The following is a 20,795-nucleotide window of genomic DNA, read 5'->3' on the forward strand; positions in this document are numbered from 1 at the left end:
ACTGTACTGTATATACTGTGCATTTTATATTTCATATTTTATATTTTTTACTGCTATTTTATTGCTTTTCTATTATTCTATTATTATCTTATTGCTTCTGTATGCTGCTGTAGAGAAAAAAAAAAGTCCCCTCGGGGATTAATAAAGTAACTACCTAACCTAACCTAACATCCAGGTCACAAGGCTGCAGCGTGTTTCCCTTCTAAATTTTGTAGCCGTTTTGGAGATCAATAAATCATATGGCCACTTGTTAATGACTGAAATCCCTGTTTAGCCCTTTAGGTTGGGCCAACATTAACACTCGAAGGGTTAGAGGGGTCACATCCACTGTGACCTGCAGATGAGAACAAAAAGATATCTGTTCAAGAGCAACACATTAATATGTAAAGGCTATTTTTTTAACAGTAAATTTTGCCACTCACTGTTTCACTGTGGATTAGAAGTCTGCAGTTAGTTCGGCTGCCCTCAAGATGGCGACATTTCGGCACCTTCTCAGGAAACCCAAAGCCCATGTGTTGTTGCTGCCAGACTACATGATGAGATGGACTCAGCAGGTTAGTCTTTCAAATTGCTCCGTTTATTGTGTAAAAACCATCCCGATTATTCCATATCACTAAAATGGTTTTATTCTACTGAACAATATCTTAAAATGTGCTTTGTTATTTATAAAGTCATATTAAAAGGTGGAAGAACAATGAAAGTAATTGGTGTAGATTGTTATGTTATAATATGAATTCTATTCTATTCTATTAAATTACATATTACAGTCAAGCATCATATTGTGGAAACAACTTGGTCAAATATGTTTTGTATAGGTTATGTGTATCCTTTTAAAGTCACATTGGTGATGTCAATGATTTAGAGAGTGAGGTGGTGCAGACCAGGAGCGTTGCACAAACATTTGGGCACATGGGACCCCAGATCACCTCATACAATACTAATATATCAGTCGTTGTGCATGAACAAGTAACTGCTAAAAGTTGTCAATCAGTAATCAACATTCCTCTACCATAATATCACATATATGCCAAGGAAATATAAATATGTGATACTTGTACTGGGAGGTTTCCTTCACAGTTATTAAAGTCTTTACTTACAGGCCAAAGAAAAAGGTATAAAATGGAGATATTTACTGGTCGTCACGATGACAAAACAATGCTGTATGTCATGTCAAAGAATGACAGCTGAAGACTTAGATAGCTACACTGTGAGCTCGCTGTGTTCCCTGTTGGTTTTAGATGAAAATCTCCTTTCAGGTGTAAACTTATTAAAAGGGTAGCTTGATAAATATGTTAGTAAGCACTTTATGAGCTTTTGTTTTCTTACAACCTCAATGACATGGAAAAATTAAGCGACAGAGATTCTGATACATTTATTAGTGAGCTAAGAAGAGCACTGTTCACAAGCTAGATTCAATCTCACTAATACTAAAGTTGTTGTTTTTTTGTTTTATTTACAATTGTTGGTGTTTGATGTTATTGCAGGGATGGACTAAAAATAATTATTGGAGAGGCTGTTTTGGACACAGAGAATTCTTTGTCTAATAGTTTATGGACCCACAAATAACAAAAATGTATGCAAAAATGAAAATTTTAGAATTGCTCTATAAAACCCAACTTGTATTTGTAAGGGTCCCTCCTCATTACGGGGCCCCGGGTCGGTTCCACTATGCGTCTCTCTACTACACTGCTGCCCCGGTGCCATAGGTGCAAACAGACACGATATTTGTATAAGTGGCCCGACGCCGTGTATCTGCGAGCAGCAAAACAACCCTGATCCTGGATCAGCATCCCGGGTTTCTTTCACACCGCGTCGTAAAAGGAGTCGCTACGGCGGTGCTCAGAGAAGAGAAGAGAACACGGAGGTCTCACTCTGTCTACATTTTTGACGGATTTGTGATTGTGATTTATTTTGGACTTTCACAAACACGAGAGCGAATTAATAATTTTTTGTCAATTTGGAGGGTATTTTTCTTCACGGACTATTGTCGGTTTAGTGGCGGCGCCCCTTATAAGCCCTCCTGGCATGCCTAGTGTGAATGTAGAAGGATTTATGGCGCAGTAACATTTGCCTCGGTAAGGAGGCCTATTACCTGGTAAAGTAACGGGATTTGATCCCCTGGTTGGTGCAGGTCCAGTTTGTTCCATTAAAGATTCTGTTTATTACACTAAAATAAATAAATAAATAAATAAATAAATAAAGCCTTCACATCTCGTGATGAGTACCAGACCGGTCACTATGGTAACTGCTCTCCTTTGGTGGCTAAACTGCAGCGAGAGAGCGACGCCCTCTCGCTGCAGAGCGGGAGGGCGGAGTGATCCCTCTTTACAAGAGACGATCTGAGCGCACGGCGCCGTGTTTACAGACTGCAGACCGACCGGAGGAGACCGACGGAGGAGACCGAGGACGTTACCTGAGCATTAATCTGTCTCGCTACGCAACCCGCGGCGGCTCTCTGTCGACGGAGGGCGCTCAATAACCCGAAGGACTCGATCTTACCCGCAGTAAAAAAAAAAAAAAAAAAGGAGAAAAAAAAAAAAAGGGTCACATATGAGGTTTTTGTTTTTTTTGGTCGATATGAAGGTGAAGCGCAGCGACCACAACAACGCGGTGTGTGTGTGCATGATGAGCGGCTGAGGAGGAGGAGGAGGAGGAGGAGGAGGAGGCTGCGGTCTGAAGCCAGATTTTATCCTGGATATTTCGAAACAAACGTCGTGTCGTTTACACAACGTGGCTGCGTATTAGTGTAATATGTCGCCGGGTGTCCCAAACCGCCTGTTTCCATCCCGGTTTTAAGGGAGGTCTGACCCGTTTTCTGCCTCCGGAGGATCCTCCTCCAGCAGCGGGACGCTCAACGGTTTTTCCTCCAGACATGGAGGGTGAAGATGTGGATTACAGAGGAATCCCCCACCGCTACTTTAGCCGCAGTGCTTTCGTCGTGCGCTTCGACGCGGTGTTGTCTCTGGGATGAATAAAGAGAGCGATGAGCGCACGTCGTCCGGCCGCGGGAACACGTCGTTTTGTTTTTTCGGGAGCACGGTTGGACTCCCGTTAGGAACCGTGAGAGAGCTAACCCTGCTAGCCTGCTCGTAGTAGCTATTAGCTCCATTACCCGGCTAACAGCTACAAAAAAAAAAAAAAAAAAAAAAAGGTGCTGGCTGGAGATTAAAAGGCGCTTTAATAATTCCGACCAGGTTTCGCCCACGTCACCTCCTCCTCCTCCTCATCCTCCTCCTCCCCCCGACGTATTTATTTACAGGATCTTGAGGGAGGTTTACTTGTCCAGGAATGAGGTCTCGAGCGGAAAGGAGCCGCATGACCTTGTTTTGGGGTCTGATGCTGGGTCTGTCGTCCTGCCTCCGGCCCGCCACCGCAGAGAGTAAGTCATGCTTCTTCCGCACTACTACACGCTGGTAAACACGGTGATTTTCCATGCACAAACACTGTTATGATATGGCAGATGGGATAAATGTCGTTACAGTAAAAAAAACAACAACAACAACAACAACAAAAACGCCGCATCTTACCCCATACGTTGTGTAAAGAGTAAAAACGCGGCGTACGCAGAGACGACAATGTTTTCTCAGCTATTTATCTGCTTTTATTGTGAAAGTATCGGAAAGACAAGTGTTGTTAATTGAGAAGTAAAAATATGGCATCATGATCATGTTTGATATTACACGCGTCCTAATGCGTGGAAATTATGTCGTACAATGCAAATGCTTTTGGGGTGTAAAGGAAGTCATTTTTACCTTACTAGGAAAAATATTTCATCAAAGGAAAATGCTCTTTTCCAAGTTGTTGAACTGAGCTTGGTTTTAGTGACTACTGTGATATAGATAGTGGAAAATCCGGTTGTTTTAATGCAGTTGGGTTTTCAAACACACCACAAACATGAGTCAGTGTGTATATATATATATATATATATATATATATATATATATATATATAGAGAGAGAGAGAGATATCTATAGATATATATAGTGTTGTTAAATAGATAAACGTGACTCAGCCAAAGGAGAAAGTCAGTCAAGCTATATATACAGTACACAGCACTTTCTCAACTCTGAGTCATAATGTGGTGAATCAGCATCAACAAAAAGTGGCAGGGATCTGTGATCACGACAGAAAACCTAGAGCAGAAAAAACAAGAGTTGATGGGAGTTTTGTTCAGGGCTGGTGATATGATACATATCACGATAAAGGGGTTACAATTAAATTTATTGAGATATTGTAAACAACAGTGATGGAAGTTTTTTTTTTTATCAGATTTGAGATAAACTCATATACATGTTAGTGGTTTTCCCTCTTGCTACTTTCTGTCTGAGTTTTAGTGGTTATTTTGGCATTTAAGAATCATATGGCTGAAGATAGATCGCACTGCTGTCTAGTAATCGGAGGTTTAAACGCAAAACAAAATAATTAACTGCTGGCTGTCACATGTTTTGGCATGTAAACTATTTTTTTAACAGTCCGTACAGTTTATTTCATAATCCATAAAGTCTCACAAAATATCACCATACTCAAGTGTATCAGTGTTTTCTGAACACTCTAATTTATCTGCGCTTGTTTTCCTCTACTTACAAAAATATTATTTTCATATTGAAGTCAGAAGAAAGCGAGGCGAGAAAGCTCAGCAGTGTGAGAAGTTTTGGGATTTTATAAAAAAAAATACGGGGTGTTGGGGATCCGACTCTGCAGGAAGTGCTGATTAACTAATCACAAAAGGCGGCAAAACCACCAACCTGTTCACCCACCTTCACTTCCATCATCCTGCAGAGTTCGCCGCGGTAGAGGACTCGGCTCAGCTAACGGTGTTAAGAAGAATTTAATTGATAGCTATATTATTACTATTTTGTTCAAATTTTAGATATATATAGATATCCTGATAATATAATTATTGTGTATTCTATTGGCCACGATAATCGTGTCGTAAATATCTAACATTGTGACAGTCCAAGTGCAAACATAAGTCCAAGACCATTGACAAATTCAGCTCTATATACCCTGAGAGTTTGAAAAATACAACACAAAAGGAAAGTAATACACAGACTTGTACTATCTATATATATATAGTACAAGTCTGTGTATTACTTTCCTGTTTATATATATATATATATATATGATACTGTACACATTATATTTTGTTAGGTTTCAATGGTTTCCAATCAGACAACATTTACCTGAACTGAAATAAATGAACACAACCCTGACTGTCGATATGAGGCATCTTTATGTGTGTAGGTGTTCTTCACAAAAAGCTGTCAGTTTGAATAATGCTCCCTCAGGACTGAAACCCAAGCTCTGTTTGTCCAAAGGTGTCACTGTGCTTTTTTCTCGCTGTACACACTCATGTGTCTCCTGTGCTCAACAGACCTGGGGATACTTTGACCTTGGAAATGTGTTCATGAATACCAGACTGCTGCAGCTGCGTTAATAGGGACAGCACCATCCTCCTATCAGGAGGAAGATTTGATCCACAAGGGCCCAGATTATAGATTGTTGTCCCAAGTTTTACCTCTGAAGTTCACTACGCTCCTTTCTGAAAGTTTGACTGAACTTGGTTCAAAGAGTTGAACTTTCTAGAGACCACGGCAGCACATTGAACCTTACAGCTTCTGTCAGCTTGTAACTTCAAATTTTATCAATTTGAAGCTTCTACATTTATTCAAAATTATTTTTTATGCCATCTGAAATGTTTCCAGCTAAAGCGTAAACTAGGCTTCCTGATTCATCCCATTCATATCATGATGTGTTGGGGAGGGGTGGGTTAGGGGGTTGAACCAGGGTCTGGGTTTTAAAATAGAACAAGCTGAAGCTCATTCACAAGCAAAACAGACTAAGTTCTGTTGATTGGAAAGAGTGAGGAGCTTGTGAACTGTGTGTTATGGGGTTTACTGTTAGCCCCAGTGGTCACAGGACAAACCTGCGAGCAGCAGAGAGGTTTTCCCATCGAAATCCTACATTTATTCTCACTCCGGTGTGGAGCTGTCTAAAGCTTCCTTGTGTGGCTAAACTCTGAGCATTCCTGTTGGTTTACTGTATCAGCTGGGACTCAAGGGCAGCTGGCAGGTTTGGGTTAACTGGGTTCAGCCCTGCTGCTGCTGCTGCTGCTGCTGCTGCTGCTGCAGCTGAACGGCTTTTCAGATCAGCCAAACACATTTTATCTGTCAAGGATGATCTTTTGCCAGAGCTTCCCAGCGCATTTCTTCTCACCTTGCTTCTCATGTGGAAAAGTATTTATGAATACGTTTGCCCCCTCGGGCGGTCTGTCACTAACAGGATGGAAATGAGGAGTAAACAGACTTGCTGCAGTCTAGTGGCAGTGGATGAAGCACCAGCTTAAAGGGTGTATTGCTTCCTATTTCTTGTCTTATGGGGCTTGAAGTGGATTTCCTCTGATTGTCTGTGGACAGTTTGGGTGCTGCAGCCACCTAGGAAATGTTATCAAAAGTAAATATGTGATCTGGAGTCTCATCAAAGCTGCAGAGATAGGCTTGTGTACTCAGCTGTTTAAAATGTGTCAGTGTGGAAGGAGAGGGAGGGGGAATTATTAAGCGGCTACACCTGCTGGGGGTATTTTCACAAAGATGTACGTTTTCATCACAGACTATGTGTTTTGGATTTTTACGAGCGTGGTCAGGAGCAGTTCCCATGAAAGGTGGCCATGCTGGCGCTGCAGTGAGGCCACAGAGGGTGAGGCTTCGAGGCCGTGGTGATGTAACGTCACTAGGCACTGTGTCTTTTTTACAGGCCCGGGTGTTGGGAGTGTATTAACAGGTATGCAGCTGGCTGAGGGCTGCTGACAGTGTGCGCTGACAAGTAGATTATAGAGAGACATAACCACCATACCAGCTCACTTCCCTGCCTTAAATCACACCAAAGGCTCTCATGGCCTGTCGAGAGATGACTTCGAAACTCACAGCGGTTTTGATTGAAGAGACAACTGATAATACAACAGATAAGAACCAAATTATCCCTGATTGAAATGGAAAATGCAAAGAAAATATGAATTTACGTCCACATCATATCAACACTTTACAAACTGTATATCTTTATTTACTGTCCTCCAATTAGGATGAACACAAACTAGAGTTCAAATTATACTTGATTTGTGGGGCTGATGCCGATATGAGGGAGTAAAAATGTCTGACATCAATATATTAGTTGATGTATTTAATATTAATATACATAATCAATATACAGTGTATGTATATATATATATATATAAAACTTTTTTGCAATGATCCCTCAAATTTGGTTATCAGACATGCGTGACAAACAAAATATGCTATTGAAGCAGGATATTTTGCAGTTTATTGTCCACACTAACATCAATACACTGAAACGGTAAACTTCACTGGGAATTTAATTATTATAAATAACTATTAAGTTTTTAAAAAACACAACAATTTCTAATTTGTCCCAGGGATCTTCTTATGCACTATATTCTGAAATAAAAAAGTTGTCATATTGGTGCATATCAGCCAACATATATGCTGATACTGATGTATCTGTGACAGGCCAATATTGGCTGATATAATTGTCCGGCCGATATATCAGTTATTGTTCTAGCTAGGGATTGGTCATGATTTTCAAATTTTCGAATAGTCATTGACAAATAAGAAATTGAATAATTTCTGCAACTATGGTTTAGCCTTTTTCATTTTTTACCAGCGCTTGGCAGTAATGTGTTGCTACCACCAGAAGGTGGCAGTAATGCACCTAAAAGCTGTTTGCTAACCACCATTATACCACATGAAGGGGGAAAAAAAACACATCAACACACTATCAGGCTTCAGTAAAACATGTGGTGCTTTGAGATTAGTTTCAAACAGGAGAAGCATGCAAAGACAACTACAGCCGCCAAAAAGTTCTGAGTGGAACTCCTTCAAAAAAATAAACAAAAATGAGGTGCAGTTCAAACTCTGCGAGGTAACGCTAGCATAACATTTGAAGCACATTTGAAATTAGATTGCAGTTCTTTAGCCCAGGTTTTCTTCCCCATCCTTAGCTCTAATATAAATTCTAATGAAATCAGCATATTTGGTATTTTGGAGAAAGTCATATATATGTTTATATATGTTTGTTTGAAGTTCACAGATATGATCAGACACTTCCTCCTTTATGCTTCATGTTCTTTATCCAGGAGATTGACTCGTATCCTTGTGTTGGTGTAAAGTAAATAAAAAGAAAAGTCTTTTGTGAACTTATCTGCCACACCTGGCTTAGTTTACCTGGTGTGATGTAAGAAGATCTGCTCACTGATACAAGTACACTGTTAAACTGCAAAAAATATCCTTTACGTTGCCAAATGGAAATGTGCAAACAAAGTTTCTGAAGGCGAGCAGGACTATTTCCCCTTTTATCAACAAGTGGATGGGTGCTGTTGGTGGGATGCACCACTCTTCTACTCGTGTGATTGTTTTATCACTTGCCTGGAGTCATACCGTGACTTTAGTCCCGTCAGAGCTGCTCTTCAGTCACTGAATTAAGAGCCACAGAGCTGCATGACTAAAATAATAATCCTGATGTTGTTACATATAATTTCATAGTGATGCTATAACAAATACACGAGTTTATTGACCATTTTTGGACTACAACAGTAATGTTCGGATCTAAAGGTAAATGATTAGTGATGGTTAAAGCAGAAACCAGATTACTGTGTTATCACTAACATTAGTGTGTCGTGCTTTGTCACGCTGTCTAGCAGTGTTGAGTTTGGGAAACATTTCCATTTCCACTACATCGCTGAAAGGTTCAGGGTGTTCTTTTGGATGTTAAACTTTGTTCCACCTCAGTAGAAATGTGGTTTCTGAAGAAACACAGCATATGTTTTGAGGACTCACAGATTTGGGTTTCAGCAGCAGCATTTTTATTTTACATTTGGACATTTACTGGGTTTATTTATTGGAAGTCAGTATCAGTTTGTACAGAACATTTTCACTTGTCTTTTCTACATTTTTGGGATGATTTTGTATAAAACATACTCATGGATGAGTAAAAGTGAGACTGTACATTGTGCACAGCTATGTGTTCTGCTTTTAAAAGTGTGAATACAAGTATTTATAGTGTTAAACCTGCAACATCAACCCTAATCTTTAATTATAACATGTCATCATTAAGAAAACAATACATTATTATGGTGAGAACACATAATTTTTCCCTCTCTGTGTCACATACATACAGTAAAACTTTATAGACCAGCATTAAAGTCGTTGTGGGACGACCTGTTGGCTGCTTGGTGTGAGTTTTCCATGACTCACTGCCCTCCAGCTTTTGAAGTCTAAATCCACCTCACAGTGATGTGCGATAATGGCCTCCATGTTTCTGTGGGTGCTGCTGCGGCTTCGGGCTAAGTATTGTTTAGAGCACGTCACCCAGGTGGGAATAAAAGTTAGAAAGGCAAACACACCACTAATCATCACCGATCATCACCATCATGCCTTATCAAGCTTCACTTGATGCGGGTTCACAACATTCAGAGGCCGCACTGAATCCATACTTTACTTTGTAGTGGGTTCAGTTCACAACATAACTTGGTCTAAATAGAATAAGAGTCTATAGACTGTCACAGTAAACAACACCATACTTCTCAAGCGGTTAAAAAAAGACAACAGTGAGCCAGTGTATTTTACACTTAACATAAAAGTACATTAAAAAAACAACATGTTTTTGCAATTTGCTCACATCAAAGGGCAAACGACTGTCCTTTGTTGTCTGTTCTTTGATCAGAAGCCCAGACATTTCCCTTCTGCCCTCTGCAAATTATTCCCTTCACTACATCACAGTATATGCAACAACTAATACAGGAGGAGGCCTCTGGCAGGGGGCGCTGCACTTAGTTATAACTGCTGTCTTTGTCCGTTTGAGCAGCTCGGCTCCAGGGGTGGTTTGCTTTGGTCGAGATTTCAAATCTGAGCTATTGGATGCATTGTCATGACATTCAATGATTATTATCATTATTGATTACTCATCATTACTCATCACAATTATAAGAGACAACGACTGATATCCTGAAATATGGGATTTCTTAATTTTTCATCTTGCGCCACCGACAGGTAAAATTTCCATTTGTCCAGTACGAATACCTTCAAAGCTAATAACATTCATTCAGTTTCAGCTGGATGTTCAGGATGTTAGCATTGTCTTTGTGAGTATGGGAGCATGGTGATATTAGCATTTAGCTCGGAGCGCCGCTGCGCATCACAGAGCTGCTGCTGCGGCTGTAGACACTCTTGTTTCATGAAGAGTGATGTTGCCTTAGTATTTGTGAAACTTTTCCATCATTCATTTTGTCCCTTGATACTGTATTCGATCAACTGACAGTGTGCACATGCTTTATGGATGATGTCTTTAATAGCAGAGGAGTTTCTTGGCCTTTGATGTCATTGTGTTAGGAAAGCTTTACAAAGCGTACAGTGAAACAAAATACTGAGGTCATCCGAGGTGGAGGGAAGAGTAGCAACGGCCTAAAGGCACAGCAATCAAAACTTTATTGCACTGTTAACCTCAGCTTGAATCAAACCTGACTCAAGTATTGACTTTGTCAGACCATGTTAAGTTTCCATTGAAAATGAGAACTGCGAGGCAAACATGTTCTGTCAACAACAGCACAGCTCAAGTGTACAGTCAATACTAAAACAACGTGTAGAATAAACTTCTTTTTTTTATAAGGATTTCAGGAATAGAGGACCTTGTTTAGTGTAGTTTTTCATTGAACAACTATGTATTGTGAAGAGTGGGTCAATAAATGATAAAACGTCCAGATCATTTTAAAGAATAGTTTTGTTGCTTAGCTTCTAAAGGACAGGCAGGACAGTTTGATTTAGTGAAGACCTCATATTGTGATGATGACTATGAGGAGAACATCAAATAACAGGACGCGTCAAAGGAATAACTGTAAAAGGAGCGACTGAGATGTTCAGTGTTTGGATGATGACCTCTCACCTACTTTTTGTTTTCCCCTCCAGTTTGTGGTCCCAGCATCGACATCGGCAACGACATCAGTGAGTTCAAGCGTCTGGAGAACTGCACAGTGGTGGAGGGCTACCTGCAGATCCTCCTCATCGGCGACAAAAACAACAACAACATCAACCAGGAAGTCTTCCGCTCCCTCAGCTTCCCCAAGCTGACAATGATCACCGACTACCTGCTGCTATTCCGGGTGTCAGGCCTAGACAGTCTAAGCGCGCTCTTCCCAAACCTTGCCGTCATCCGCGGCCGCAACCTCTTCTATAACTACGCCCTTGTGATCTTTGAGATGACCAGCCTGAAGGACATCGGCCTGTACAACCTGATGAACATCACCCGCGGCGCCATCCGCATTGAGAAGAACCCCGAGCTCTGCTACCTGGACTCCATAGACTGGTCTCTCATCATGGACGCGGAGTTCAACAACTACATCGCCGGGAACAAGCAGTCCAAGGAGTGCAGCGACGTTTGTCCGGGCATCATGGAGAACAGCCCTCACTGCAGGAAGACCATGTTCAACAACAACTACAACTACCGCTGCTGGAATTCCAATTATTGCCAGAAAGGTAAGCTGACTGCCGCACATGATTGCTCATCAGAGATTTAGATTGCAAATAGATCGCACAGTCAGTCCGAAGCCTTTGGTGTGATTCATGGAGATGTGAATTTGGGAGTGTAATGAATCCATCTGCAGCTGTGGACCGCTCCTGTCACTTCTTTAACTGCTGTGTTTTGACTGTGAGGAAATAGGAAAGCTGGGAGGATGTTGTTATGCATGATTGACTTGGCTGCAGATCTTTGCTTCGATACATTTCAGGAGTTAAAGAAACATGAAATAAGAGATGAACACAGGCATCAGTTCAGGCTGCAATTTAGCCTCTGACCGTGTCTTTTAGAGCTCCCTTGATTTTTGAGGACGATAATGGTATTGTTGACTTAAAAAAAAATTCCAATAATGATACACCCAATAAAATATTTTTGTAGTGCAAAATCACCATCGAAGTACACTTAACAAATAGAAAAAAAACCAACCACATCAAAGTCAAGGAAATATTAAAACAAACTGCTAACACATGCTAACATATCAATATGAATAAAATGTCAATGTTAAAACAACATACAGTAGTCCCAAATGCAGAGAGCAAGGGGGAGCAGAGATAAGGGAAAGTTCATGGTCATTTTAGTTAAGGTTTATCAAAACAGAAAGTTTTAGACTTCGTCTTGAAAATAGAGAGCATGTCTGCCCCCTGAAACCAAACTGGGAGCTGCGTCCACAGTAGAAGGACCCTGATAATTAAGTCCTGCCTCCCAGTCTACTCCTGGAAAATAATATTTGATATAAGATGTCCTTAAATTATTTAAGGCTTTGTATGCTAGAAGCAACGTTTTTAATTCTGTTCGTTATTTATAGGAAGCCAATAAGGGTAATCTAAACTTTGGGAAATATCCTATATACACTAAATAATAAAAGGCATTTTTTGCAACGATCCTTCAAATATTTTCATCAAACGGCTTTGACATTAGTGTGACAAAGGAAGCAGGTTATTTAACAGTTTATTGTCCACACTGAATTTTATAATTATAAATAAATATTAAAACCACAAATAGAACAATTTTAGATTTGTCTCAAGCATTTTTTTCCTGCATTCGGTACCGTAAAAAAAAGTTTTCTTATTGGCCAACATGTACGTTGATATCGATAAATCTGTGATCGGCCAATATCAGCTGATCAAATCGTCCAGCCGATGTATCTGTCGGGCTCTAACATCTTTGTTGTGTAAGGTTGTCGGAGTCTGTCAACATGTGTTTCTCTGAAGACACAGTAGTTGACATATTCAGGTGTCTTCAGTTCAATTCTTCTCACCTTCGTAAACAAACCAAATTGAAGGAGTAAATGCTCCGGACTTTAATTAAACTGCTTCGAGTACCACGAGTGTGAATGCAGCCTTTAATTTTGTGTTTACGACTGCAGATGACTTTTTTTTGCTGGTGCTTTTCAAACAGTGTGTTTTGGCTGACTGCGTGTGTGTGTGTTTGTTTGTGTGTATGTGTGTGTGTGTGTGTGTGTGTGTGTGTGTGCGTGCGTGCGTGCGTGTGTGTGTGTGTCTGTCTGGATCTGGCTTGGTCTGGCTGAATTGTTTCCCTGGTGACTGGCGCCTTGCTGCAGACTCAGCATGTTGATGTTTTCAGTCTTGTGACATGGAACTGTCGCAGGACTGGCCTGGACTGCATGCACGTCTGTATACACACACACACACACACACACACACACAAATTACAAGATGCAAATTTGTCTGACACACACGTCTGCCTGACCTGCTCTGCGGTTTGTCGGAGTGAAAGATTGTGGGCATGCTGGGAAAAACAAATCAGGAGGTGGAATACGTCGGAGGAGGATGTGGTGGATGGATGAAGGCGGTGCCAGGTGGATGAGAAGAGCTGTTTATCATTTCGCTTGCACACAGGAAATGGACAGTCCACAATAAATTCTAGAGACCTTTACTTTGCATCAGACTCGAGGGGAAATAAGTGGAGGGGTTTCATCCAATACGATACCATATCAGTCCAGATCATGTAGCCAGTCATCAAATGGACGATGACCGGGGGAATTCACCACAAGCTCTATCTCCAGTTGTGTCTTCACATGCAGGAAGGCCGCGTGCTTTCCCACCTGCTGCATCATAAACTCAACTTTTTTAGTCTAACAGTTGCACAAGCAGTCAGTGGAAAGGAGGTCAAGTGTTAGACTGCGTCTCCTGATTAAAGGTCATATTACTGTCTCCACTCTGTTGAGACTACAACATGATGTTTGTCACGGGGTAGGGGGACGGTGAAGGACAGGAACTGGATTTTATTTTGAAATAGCTATTTCTAAATGCATCGTCTGGTAGTGCTTCTTCTACTGTGATAGCTGCTGCCTCATCTGCTGCGGCTATGACAACAGCTACTAATACTACTACTACGATCATTGCTGCATCTCAAACCGCTGTTAACACGACTGTAGGAACTAGAGTTGGGCCCACATTCCTATCGTTTGCAGCTGTATGATGTCAGAGCCCAACACAAGTACACACACTGACCTAACTGGTGCCAGCAAAGCGCTGTCTGGGTAAAAAGCATTTTTCTTTGTTTTATTAAATTAGGACTAGATCATTTCACCACACTTGCCCCAAAGCCTCTACGTCCCCGGTGATATTTAAGAACTCGACTAACTGGGCAGATGAGACACTTTGAGGACTGACTTTGTTGGCATCTTCCTATCTGAGAGGTGGGCATGTTTTGTGAAGTCAGTTTTAAGCAGACTAAATATAGATGAGGTGGCGAATGATCCCGTGAAGATGTATAAGCAGTCTGCCGGGCTCCAGAGGGAGTGTGTCAGCCGGGGAAAATGGGCCATCAAGTTCCTGCTGCCGCCGCCTTAAAACACAATTGATCTCAGGCAACATGAGCACCTCTGCTCTCACTGCAGCGACTCCATTGTTGTGCTATTTATTAGGTGGTTTATTGGAGAAGTCTGGTGGTAGAAAAGCCAGGCTTCATTAAAGTGAGTAAGGCTGATAGCTGCGGTGGTAGTTGAGCATGCTGACCAAATAGTGCCCGCGTTCTCACAAGTTGTGGTCGGGCAGCTCCAGTACCTGCAGGTCGGAGGCGGTCTACATGTAAGCTGTGCAGCCCTGTGTGTTGATAGCATGTGGAAGTAAAAAGAGGAAAGCCTGGTGCTGTTGCCTTGATTTTGTTGTTGCAAACACTGCGACCACAGAGGACTGTATTGTTGTGATCGTCTCCTGTGATAACGCCCCTGTATCAAGCTTCAGTAATCTTATCTGGGAGCCATTGTTCGAATGTGTGCCTTGCTCACAGGCTTTCTGCTGTGCTGGCATGAGAGTCAACTTCAGGGACATTTTATTCCCAGACTCGGTCAATATATGACGGAAATGAAAAGTGCTAACCCTGTTTCCATTGAGTTTAAATAAAGGACATGCGTTTAGCCTGAACTCATTCATAAAACTGTTGGAGGGAAGAGAAGGTTCAAAGCCCATCTCCCTCTCTGGGAAAGCTTTCTAGCCTTGGCGGTGGGGGCTACATTTTCCCCTTGTTTACTTCCCTCGTTTGTTTTTTTGGAATCTGTTTGGGCTGTTTTGTCTAGTTCATAACTCATAGGCTTCTTCTAAAGACGAGCCGTGTCTGTGCATGCTGGAATGCAAACACGTCGTTTCGCTCTCTCTGCCCAAACACACAAACCAGAACACACGCTCACTCATTGAACAGCATGGGGGATGTTTTTCCGGTGCTTTGTATGGTCTGAGGAGATGAAAGCACATCATTAAAGTACAAAGTAGGTCTTTTGGGGTTTACTGAAAGGCATTTCTGTCTATTGTTAACCCCTGGCTGAAGGGATGACAGGAAACTAGAAGTATTGTCTTCAGGGTTGCTGTTCAATTTACCTTACCTGACATGTCAGTGTTTGTGAATTTATTTTTACAGTCATTTAGCTGGCCTGGTATCCTGATGAGACAATAGACTACATGCATAACACTGTCAGAATACAGAAGTAATGTGCATGTGTAGAGACCATGTACTGTTCATGTTGATCGACACGTCCCTGCTTGTAGGATTTGAATGGTTCTGAATTCGGCGACCTCTAGTGGTAGATTAAAAAAAAGACATAAACAGAAGATTGGTACACATTCGGATCAGTTTTTCATTTGCAGTGTCAGAGTACATCTTCAAAAAGTAATTTCTGCTTCATGATGTTGCCTGAAAATGTTCGAAATTTTGACAGAAATATATAGAGAAAATAAATCATGTTTGCAAGCAAAATTGCATTTACAGTTTAACTTGAATATAAAACGGTGAGATGTCGTCTAACATCAGCTCATTGCAGATAAACTGTATGTTATGATGTGTTTATGTCAGTTGAGAAGCATTCGACACGTTCAATACATGCAATGCAAACATCAACAAAATAAACAAACAACTCATAGACACACACACACATATATATATATACATATATATGTACACACACACACGCACGCACGCACACACACACACACACACACATACATACATACATACATACATATATATATATATATATATATATAAATAACCTTGTGCACATTGATTAAGTAAAAGTTGGATGCCCTCAGTTTAATATTTATGGAAAACTTAGGGAGGTTGAAGTTTGAAAAGGGACTTTAAAAAAAAAAAATCCTCTCTAACCACCAGGTATGCAGTTTAATTGTAGTTTAGGACCTGTGCACTGCATGTCCTGCCGTCTGTCTTTGTTTCCAGACTCTCTCCACACTGTCAGCTGCCAAATTTAGGCCAATCTCAGCCAATCAGATTGTCTGTTTACACTGTGTTTTTACAGTCAAATATACTGCTGTGATCACAGCAGTATATCATTTTTTTGTGGAGCAGAATGCAAATTGCTGAGGCTCGGTACATATCTGCAGCATCAGTGAAACTGCGCATGTTAGCTGACATGTAGGAAACACACTATCAGCTGTCTAGCAGGAAAACACGCTTCCGCTTGTGTGAAAGAGAGCTAAAGAGAGAGCAGCACTGAGCGTGAGTGAGTTGTGGATTCAGCGCTAGCCTCCTCCTCCTCTTCACCCCTCCCTCTCCTGTCTGTTTTCTGGGTGCTTTTGGATGTGGTGGATCCAGTGTTTATTTGGCCAGTGCTTCTCTAGTGCTAAATGTGAGGCCGTTTTTAAACACGGGTTTTCTTAATCTGAACTAGCCTTTTCTCAGTTTCTACCCCACTTGGTGCTTTTTAGCAGTCAGCCACCTCTGCTAGACTTGAACTCTCCCAAGATGATTAGCATGACTCTGTTAAAGGTGTTTGTTTTTGAGACACACTTCCCTTAATGAACTCGGTACAGTATTTCCACTACCAGGCATATTAAAACCCAGCTGCTTCTTCATGAACCTCCTTTGAAGTACACTTTGTCCCAGCGCTTTTAAAATACAACTAGAGTTTGGTTGTGAAACATCCTGTTTCTATTACATATCTTTGTCACAATCTGTCCAAACAGTTTAACACATTTGATGGGTCATTGCAAAAAATGAGTGTTTAAAACTGTATGTACTGTACATACATATTAAAGGTACATGGTGTATTGTAATGCTTTTACTCCCAAGCCTGTATTGGCACCAGCCCCAAAAATCTAGTAGCAGTCAGGTTTGCCTTCTTTTTTATTCGATTTTAATCTTTTTATATCGTTTTGTTTGTTTTGTTATTTTGTTGTTCATTGACTTCTCGTATTGTTTTCTTGTGTTGCATAAAAACCTAATACAAACTGCTAAAAATGATAATAACAATAATACTAAGCCATCAAGACTGACCAGACACCTTTTTGCTGGAGATTGGGTGCAAGGTTCGAGAGTCTGCTGTATAATCATTATATCAGTGATGTATTACCCAAAGTGTCACTGTGTTAGAAAACACACTCAGAGTCAGTGCAGCATGAAAGGCAGGGAAATGTAATGAATGGAGGAAGGTATTGAAAGAATAAAGGAAGGAGAGTTGAGAGGGAGGAAATAAAGCGGTGATATCGTGATGGGCTGAGGCAGTAAGTGGTGATGGATACGCAGCACCTTGGAGCTGAAGCTTTGTTGTTCAGATGGATTGTGTTTCTGTGTAAGTGTGTTTACAGTAAAATGACTTGTGCAATGCAGGAAATGGTCTGTAATAACTGATGAATTCCTTCGGCCTCTGTCACACATACAGTCGTACATAGCGTAGAGCAGTAGGACCGGACATACTGACAAAGAATAGCACAGATCCACTTTATGTATTGTGAACGCTATGTAAAGTAATGGGGGAAAGAAAAGAGGTATTTTTGATCAGAGTAAGGGAAAGTCACAGGAACCCAGCTCAGCACCGAGGTCACTTTATCCCGTCTGACTTGTGTGACCCAGTGCCAGTGCTTAGGGCTTAAGGAAGCCCAGTGACTACTAGTCCCTGCTGATGTCTGTCTAATCTCTGCTATGATTAGCTACATACCATCATGTACTGAGTGCAGACACCCACTCTCACTTGGTGCACACACTAATCTGGAGATGGCTGAAGGAGGCCGGGGACCACGCGCTTGCTTGTGGTTGAATCCCTGGTTTGAAAGTGAATGAGGAAAAGTCTCCGTTCTTTTAACTTATACTGCAGAGATGTCTATAAGGACCGATGATAGAGACATTTAGATCTTTCACAAATTTTTGCAAATCACCATAAAACTTAAAAACATGTACTAAACACACACCTGTCTTCTATTTTTTTTTTTTAGACTTCCACTCACAGCAGATCTTTTGATTGACAGTAAACACCCACTCACACACAGCAGCTGAGCATGTCTCTCCACATGTAAAGCTGAATACATTGAACAGATGATAGCATCGTGCTATAGCATGCATCTCCGACTCTTGATTGTCTTTTTCAACTGCTGCATGAGGCTCTAGTGTTCTGGTTTGTTTTTAAACTAATCTCTTTATGCTAACACGCCTGAAAACGCATATCATTAATATTAGCAAAAATATACTGTTCCAAAACTGTATTGATAATCACGTAACGTTTGTGTTTCCCCTTTCTGTTGTAGTCGTGGATTTAGCTTTTGATTAAAAATTGTCCCATCAGGCACTAGTTCTTATGGCAAAATACTGAAAAATATTTATAGATTTAATGAACATACAATTGGAACTAAATAAGTGTTATAGTGTTATATGTTGGCATGTACATGACCATTTTGGCTCCTTGTAGTTTGCGTGTGCAGCCCTTTGTTTTGAAATCTTGGCTTTGAAACAGCCAATCAGACCTTCTGATTTGAGTCGTACTTGGTGTATTTGATCTGTGAGAAAACCCCCTCTTGTTTTTTAAGCAGTCAGTACACAAAGATAAAGTAATAGAAGATAACAGCTGTGAAGGCACCTAAACACACCTACCTGTCCTTTGGGGATTGTGTCATTAGCTTTATTGTGTTTACTTACAGCAGGAAGCCTTCTAAAAGCAGTCATTGATTGCCTCGACTAAAATCACAAAGTACGGTGATACACGGCTACTCATGAACCCCTTACCCTGACCCAGAACCCGGAGGCTGTCAGGGCTGGTAATTATAGGGGCTGCTTTGTAAACCAGGCACATCCATGACTGCTTTTAGTGAACAGTCACACCCATCCCTGGAATTCCTGGAAGAGAACATTACTGGTTTGGCTGTGTTGAAGTGCCTACTGTAATTATGTGGCCTTTAATTGTGCTCTGTTAACACCGTCAGATTGGGATGAGCTGTGACCACGGACTCCGATGGATCTGCTGTTTGGGGATTTGAAGCTGCTTGGATTCAGTTGGAATAGTTCATCTTTTGTTGTAAAGGCTTTTTCCATCATACCAGTCGACAGTGATCAAAGCAGAATTGCAAAAACAAAAAAAAAAAAAGGAAAATACAGTTTTCTGTGTTTGTCAGGGTTGCAAGGAACTTCATATTGTATGAAAAAGTATATTGCTCAGTATAGAGTAGCTCTCAATAGGGAAATGTGGCATGGGCTGAGAGGCATGGCTTACACTTTGTGGCACGCACACAAAACCAGACAGCAGTGTTTCTGAAGCGGTTTATAGTTTTGTTCTTGCAACATGGCAGAGAACCCTCCTGCTTCAATAACATAATCCTGGTCAAGGCAGATGGCTGCCCACCAAGGAGCCTGGTTCTGTTGGAGGTTCCACCTGTTAAAAGGTAATTTTTCCTTCCCACAGTTGGATGTTTTCCTTTCTGTTAAAGTGGAGTTATTTCCACCAAGCGCTCCCTCACATGTTGAATAGTTGGGTTCCTTTCTCTAATGTTGTACTGTAGCTGAGATATAGGAAGCAAGGCTAATGCGTCAAACATTCGGGCCTTGAATTCTGGTTGTGATAAGCTGACATGTTTTAAGGCTGCCACGGGGGTGCTGTCGGTCATTAGCACAGCCAACCAGGCTGGTTTGCCACAAGGTGAATGGGAATCTTATACTCTGCATCCTTGGTCCTCTCCATCAAATTCCAGGGATATTTCTGTCTTCCCTCACCAAACAAACACACAAACACAAAGACTCAGGAATGTGGACAACTCCTTCTGATGCAGTGTGTGTGTGTGTGTGTGCGTGCGTGCGTGCGTGCGTGCGTGCGTGCGTGCGTGCGTGCATGCATGCGTGGGAGGTCATAAAGGGTTCTTAAAGACTTACATTTCACAGGTTTTGATTCTCTCTGAACAGCTAAATGTACCCACCAATTAAAAGGACTCGTTTAGACTCAAAGCAAAGTGAAGTAAGTTTTTAGATAGTTGCAGAATTCCTTCAAAATCAACCTATTTGAAACTGAGTCTATTGATTTAGTTTGTAGGTTTGAGATATCTAACTCAAAGAGCAGCTCAGTCCAGGTAATACTGAACTGGTGAAGGGTCTGTTGATATGGAAACTCTTGTCATAATGGCTCATCCTATTCTCAATTAGTGAATGAATTAGTTATTTGACATTAGATGAACAATAAAGGTTCTGTTTTTTCAACTTTTCTTTTTTTTTTTTTTACAACATTTACTTAGAAAAGAAGAAGAGGATGTAGCACTGACGAGCAGCTGTGACGGTGCTTACTGAAAACAGTAACAGTGCCGTCAGTGGTTGAGACCGTTTCCTTGTTTACTGGATTTTGACATTTTCCAAAAATGAGGCAAATTGTTAGAAGGATAAACACTGTAAATATAAAGGATATAAACTGGCCTGGTTTGTAAAGTGTGAATTACCACAGAAAACATGCCAGGATGTCAGCATATTTACTGTAAATAGTTTATCATAATAAC

At 41.1% G+C, this 20,795-nt stretch overlaps 1 protein-coding gene across 1 annotated transcript in view; it reads left to right on the forward strand.

Annotated features, from left to right (window-relative positions):
* The first annotated feature begins 2,372 nt into the window (after positions 1-2,372).
* Positions 2,373-20,795, forward strand: part of LOC138616197 (insulin-like growth factor 1 receptor) — a 51,749-nt gene continuing 33,326 nt past the window's right edge. The window contains exons 1-2 of the mRNA XM_069690336.1: positions 2,373-3,379; positions 10,974-11,540. Of these exons, the coding sequence (XP_069546437.1) occupies positions 3,289-3,379; positions 10,974-11,540 (658 nt within the window). The 5' untranslated portion in view covers positions 2,373-3,288. The remainder of the gene's footprint in view (positions 3,380-10,973; positions 11,541-20,795) is intronic.

Source organism: Brachyistius frenatus, unplaced genomic scaffold (assembly GCF_029030835.1).
Source record: "Brachyistius frenatus isolate BFR_SWC_R1_liver_20210118 unplaced genomic scaffold, ASM2903083v1 Contig_9, whole genome shotgun sequence".
Classification (NCBI taxonomy): Eukaryota; Metazoa; Chordata; class Actinopteri; family Embiotocidae; genus Brachyistius; species Brachyistius frenatus.